At 44.4% G+C, this 6354-nt stretch overlaps 1 protein-coding gene across 1 annotated transcript; it reads right to left on the bottom strand.

Annotated features, from left to right (window-relative positions):
* Positions 1 to 4977: 4977 nt before the first annotated feature.
* LOC112549011 (olfactory receptor 11A1-like) lies at positions 4978 to 5992 on the bottom strand. Its single transcript, XM_025195823.1, has one exon. It carries the CDS (start codon positions 5979 to 5981, stop codon positions 5028 to 5030), a length of 954 nt encoding a protein of 317 aa, XP_025051608.1. The 5' UTR covers positions 5982 to 5992; the 3' UTR covers positions 4978 to 5027.
* Between the last annotated feature and the right edge of the window lie 362 nt (positions 5993 to 6354).

Consider the following 6354-nt stretch of genomic DNA (forward strand, 5'->3'; position numbering starts at 1 on the left):
GGCCAAATCTGGACTGCAGATGGATTGAGCATCGTACATCCATCCTTAAGGGGAAGAAGTTTGGGCACCAGTGCTAGATGATGGGCACCTGGGTCCAAGGACTTCCAGCTTCCTGTAGCAATGTCCTAGCTATTGGGCTTTGGAAGCAAGAGACATGTTTTCACTCCTGAGGCTATGTTTGGTAATTATGGATGTTAACAAATTTTTATAGAGGTGGACAGGTAAAAAACTTAAACAGACCCTTGGGTTATTCCAAACAGCACGCATAGTTTTTTGCCAAGAAAGATTAATAGCTGAATAAAAGCAGAATCTTACAGGATGACTACCAGGATGCAAAGCTGGCCAGGTTTATGGTCTCCACAGCAGGGGATCCTCCAAACAGTCTTGTAAGTAAAGAGTTTACGAGGTGTCACTTAGATGTGCCCAAATCTCCCCTACTATTTATAGAGGGCCAGTAAGCATGATCTTAATATACTAAGAAATGATCTCTTATTGGTTTAATTTCTTTGTTTCACTGAAACTTTCTGAACTGGATTAAACCAAACCTTTTGTGGACCAGAACAGTTTCAGTTAGTTAAAACTGATATCCTTGAGAAAGCAGTAGGACCAAGAGGGAGACTTCCTTATTTCCCCTTTTATAGTGTTCCCAGATTTTACAGATGATAACCAAGAGTCTGCTGCTCACTATGAAATGTAAAAGTAGCTCCCTGCTTTCTTATGTCACAACAGCGTCTTTAAGCTCTTTGGCACAGCTCCCCTGCTACAGGCTTGTCAGTAGCTTCATAATGAGTTACAGAGCTCACCTATGTGATGACTATGCTAGTGTTGGACAAAAGAGCCAACTCTCGGTCTTGGTCATTCAAATTTATTAAATGGGATGTAAAGAATTAACATTAACCTAGTGATGATCAGCCCTAACCTACCACACACACATACTTACATGTACACACAGTTGCTGCAGCAGCAGTGAAGTACCAATGCCGATTATACCTATCTGAGGCACTGCAGGTCTACTGTCGATGGCCAGTCGAAGCTTCTTTGAGGCGGTGTCTTTTTCAGAAGGGGGTCACCAGCTCTGTCCTTCTGTTTCGATAGGTCGGATGTGGATGAGAGGGTGCCACCAGGACCCACTCTTCGCTGCCCTTTATACCTGTCTTGGCAGACTTCTGTGGTGTCCTGATGATTGGGCTGCCCAATCTGGTGGGGACAAGTCACCCCATGCCCTGGGCTCATGGACACCCTAATCAGGTTGCCCAGTGCTGAGGTGGCAAGTTGCTTCATGCCTTCTGGCATGTAGGTGTTTTAGTTCTGTCATCATGAGTAGCAGCCCAGGAATTGGCTGCTTCAGACTTGTTAACTTGTGGTTAGTTGTTAGACTAATCTTGTTCACAGTGTTGCAGGAACACCCTTGATCTTATTAGCTGTCAGTTATAGGGAGCTTCCTTTGTCTACAGCAGCACTATTAACTCCCATTCATACTTTCATTCGCTGGGTGATCAGTAGGGGTTTGTGAAGCGGGCTTGATTTGATTCAGATTTGGCCCAAATCAGGGACAGCAATACGATTTGTTGATTTGGATCACTGTCCCTGATTCGATTTGGTCAAATCCGAATCTGAAGACTCGATGCTGATGCAGAGAATCAGCTATTGGGACATAGACACAGCTTTAAATGATTTTTCTACATACCTTGAGGTACCAACGTGACTTGTGAATGCTGCAATGCTGGGGCACATGGAGCGTCCCACATTGCAAATGTGGCTGGGAACATCATTGCAATCCTTATAACTATTCAGCACCTGCACACACCCCCACCTACTTGTTCCTGGGGAACTTATCCTGCTTAGATACCTGCTTTACTTGTACCCTCCTGCCCAGGATGCTGGCTAGCTTCTTCACTGGAGACAGAACCATTTCATTCTCTGGCTGTTTCATCCAATTTTGTTTCTCTTGTATGCTGTTGGTTGCCAAATGTTGTCTTTTATCCATGATGTCTTATGTCCACCAAACGGGTGGCCCTCCTCTGAACCCTCTCCAAGCTGGCCACATCCCTTTTGAAGTGCGACGCCCAGTATTGGACACAGTACTCCAACTGCGGCCTGACCAAAGTGGCATAGAGGGGGAGTATCACCTCTCTGCACCAGCTTGAGATGCAGCTTTGGATGCATGACAAGGTCTGGCTGGCCTTGCTGGCTGCGGTCTGGCATTGGCGGCTCATGTTCATCTTGGAGTCAATAATGACTCCAAGATCCCGTTCTGCCTCTGTGCTTTCAAGAGGGGAACTCCCCAGCCTGTATGTATGCTGTGGATTCCTTCTCCCAAGGTGCAGCACCCTGCAGTTGTCTACGTTGAACCCCATCCTATTCTCATCTGCCCACTTCTGTAGTCTGTCTAAATCTAGTTGCAGCCAATCTCTCCCTTCAAGTGTGCCCACCTCGCCCCACATCTTAGTGTCATCAGCAAACTTGGACAGCGTGCTTTCCACCCCCTCGTCCAAGTCACTGATGAAGATGTTAAACAGTGCGGGCCCGAGGACTGAGCTCTGGGGTACCCCACTGCTCACATCTCGCCAGGGTGAGTACGACCCGTCCACCTCTACTCCCTGGGTGCGCCCCATCAGCCAATTTTTTACCCATCCAACTGTGCAGGCATCAGTGCCACAGTCGCTTAATTTATTGATGAGGATGGGGTGAGAGACAGTGTCAAAGGCCTTCTTAAAGTCTAGAAAGACTACGTCCATGGCGACACCATCATCCAAGGATTTAGTTACCTGGTCATAAAAAGCAATCAGGTTGGTCTGGCAGGACCTGCCTTTGATGAACCCATGCTGATTGCCCCTGAGCACGAACTCCCCAGCTGGCCCCCCACAGATGTGCTCCTTGATGATCCTCTCCAAGAGCTTCCCGAGCACTGAGGTGAGGCTTACAGGCCTGTAGTTACCTGGGTCCTCCCTCCTCCCTTTCTTGAAAATTGGGACCACATTAGCCAGTTTCCAAGCCCCCGGCACCTGGCCAGATGACCACGAATGCTCATACAGCCTGGCCAATGGCTCCACGTTGACCCCTGCCAGCTCCGTTAATACCCTTGGGCAGAGGGCATCTGGACCTGCAGATTTAAAAATGTCTAGCCCTTCCATTATAGTGAATGGGTGAAACATTGAAACAGCATCAAAACAGCCTCACTGTTTCAGTGAAGCAAAATGGAACAACTGTTTCGAATTGAAATGAAATTTGAAACAAAATGCTGTTCCATCGAAACCTTAAACTTGGGTCAAAACGGAACAGTGTCATTTCACACAGTCCTAGTTTTTACCATATCAGCCATTCCTCAATAACAGCACGAGTGCATGCCAATTGTGCACAACTTGAGGGGAGACTTCTATCTGGGCCTAAGCTTAGGAAGCCTGAGGTTGAAGAAAATGGGTGTACACTGGCTTGAAGCACAGGGAAGTCATCCAGCAAAATCCATTAGCTATTCTTATCTGGAATAATTTTAAAATGAACAATCTGGTGTCAGGACAACCCATTCATTAGAGCAGGGTGTAAAATGTACTTACTTTAACAAAAATTTTTATTTCTGCTAGAATTCCCCAAAACCCATGGGCCAGGACTCAATCATTTTCCAGTTTTGATTGTTGTCATTTCCATTTGGTGGTGATGATGGGCACTTGGGTTCCAAAACCTCCAGCATCCCATAGGCGTGCCCTAGCTGTTGAATGTTGTGGGCAAAGGGCATGTTTTCTGTCCTGAGTCTAAGTTTGGGTTTGGTAGTTATGGGTTTTGGCCAACTCCATTTTCAGGAGTCTTAAGAGTGCTACACATAAGCAAGGATTGTGTGTATGTGCTTTGGCAACTAGTGGGCATGCCCAGTCTGTGTACACTAAGTTGTTCAATGTCTTCCACATAGACAGGACTACGCATCCAAGAAATAGATTCCCTGGGCAAAATTGCTAAAAATGCCCTGTACATGGCCCAAAAATGGACACACAGGGAACTAGAAACACCAGAATGTCACTCCAGTGATCTTGTGAGAAAGTCCAGAGAAAGCTTGTGACTGAGCTAGGAAGAATACCAAAAATTATGTGGTCTCCTACTCCTGCCTAACACAAAACTGTCCTTGCTCTCTAATCGCAGGGTGTTGGGATTCCCCCTGAGAACTGGGACTTTTGAAGGGCTCAAAATTAGTGAAACATGAAATGTCCAACAGGATTTGAGATCAAGACTCTTAGAGCTGGGTTAAATCTAAGTACAAATTTATTAGTGAACGCAACAAAAAGCAAGCAAATAACACACAGGAGACTCACCATGCCTGCCAATGACCTCTTCCCAAATTATGACTGATAGTTAGTCATTCACATCATTACCACTTTTCTTGTGAGGATCTCAATGCAACATCAGATAATTCAGCTTCCTAAATTCCCTTGTTTGTCATCAGTATAATTCCCATGTTCAAGCAGGGAAAGTAAGTTTCAGCCAGAACAAAAATGATATAAGATTAGGTTGTTGTTCCTGGAAAACCAGTTACATTATTTTCAAGTTCCTGATTTTCACTTTTTATACCCAAAGCCTCCGTTCAATTAATTCTGTCATTCATTCACCAGAGCACAGTGTAAAACTACACAGGTTCAGTTGGGAATTAAGTGAAACACGCATTTAGGAAAAAAAATGACAGAGAGATATAGAGATGGAGTAAGGTTCTTGTAGAATTTATTTAAGTCTGTTCTGGGCATTTTTCTGAAGAAACTAAAGGGTTTGTGAGTTAGGATACAACTGTGTGAACAATGAGTAAAAGAGGTTAGGTTTTTAACACATCAGTCACTCCTTGAAAACTGCCCAGGTACACACCCACTATATCATTATGGTGTCAAGCCGACCCATGCATTACATCAGGGTGTAAAATATGTTTAATTACATTTTCCCATTTGTTTTAGGATTCCCCAAAGACTAAGCCAAGGAGCCGTTCATTTTCCACAGTTTTGTTTCTTGTTATTTCTATTTTGCTTTAACCTGATAACAGAGTTTGGGAATGTTTACACTCTTTTCAAATTCAACATCACACACACAAATTTTCTTAGTGCCTCCTTGACTTCCCTGTTTCTCAGGCCGTAAATGAAAGGGTTGACCAATGGAGTCAGCACAGTGTAGGAAAGAGAGAATATTTTGTTCAGGGCTTTAAGGGTGTTGGTTTGTGGGAATATATACACTATTGCCAGAGTCCCATAGAAAATGGTCACCACAATAATATGAGAAGAGCAGGTAGAAAAGGCCTTCTGTCTCATAGTATTGGAAGGGATTCTCAGCATGGTGGTGATAATGAAGACATAGGACATGAGAGTCAAAAGGAACGGGGGCATGAGGGCTATGAAGGCAAGACTGAAAACTACAAGTTCCACCTCATAGGTGTCACTGCAGGAGAGCTTAATCACTGCAACGTATTCACAAAAGAAATGGTCAAGTTGATTAGGTCCACAGAAGGTTAATCGCAACAAGAAGAGACACACAATAGAGACAACTATAAACCCACTGATCCATGAGCCAGCAGCAAGAGTGAAACAAAATCTGTCACTCATAAGGGCTGCATAATGCAATGGTTTACATACAGCTAAGTACCTATCATAAGACATCACGGATAAGAGAAAACATTCTGTAACTAACACCATACAAGAGAAAAAAAATTGGATGAAGCAGTCAGAGAACGAGATGGTTCTGTCTCCAGTGAGGAAGCTGGCCAGCATCCTGGGCAGGAGGGTGCAGGTATAGCAGGTGTCCAAGCAGGACAAGTTTCCCAAGAAGAAGTACATGGGGGTGTGCAGATGCTGAACAGCTATAATGAGTACAGTGATGAGGACATTCCCAGCCACGGTTGCCATGTAGAGTAGGAGAAACATCAGGAAGAGAAGTATTTGTAACTCTGGAAGAATTTCAAAGCCCAGGAGGATAAATTCAGTGATGGATGTTTGATTTCCTACTTCTGCATCTGCCATGGCAGCAGAGAAATTCCATACAGCTCTGCAAAATAATCCAAAGGAAACAAACACCTTTGAATGCTATGGAATCAGTCCATATCCTGACATTTCAAGAGACTAATCTTGCTTGAACGTGACGGATCCAGGGAGGTGTTCCAAAGCTCCACTCTGGAGGTGAATACTGCTGCATATTCATTTCTACAACACCTTCATGTAAGCCAGTGCCTCACGTGTACCATTATGAGATAAGAAAGGGCAATATTTGAGAGAGATGCAAGAACTGTTTTACAAAGATGTCTAATCACTGCACCATGTAGCCTTCACCCTCACGTCCTAACTTCATAGGGCAGAACAAAGATTCTTCTAATCTGAGAAACTTCAGGTTACAAAA

This window comes from Alligator sinensis, unplaced genomic scaffold, assembly GCF_000455745.1.
Source record: "Alligator sinensis unplaced genomic scaffold, ASM45574v1 scaffold1956_1, whole genome shotgun sequence".
In the NCBI taxonomy this organism is placed as follows: Eukaryota; Metazoa; Chordata; order Crocodylia; family Alligatoridae; genus Alligator; species Alligator sinensis.

Excerpts from the sequence above, each read along its gene's own strand:
- LOC112549011 (XM_025195823.1), bottom strand. The coding sequence starts at position 5,981 with ATGGCAGATGCAGAAGTAGGAAATCAAACATCCATCACTGAATTTATC.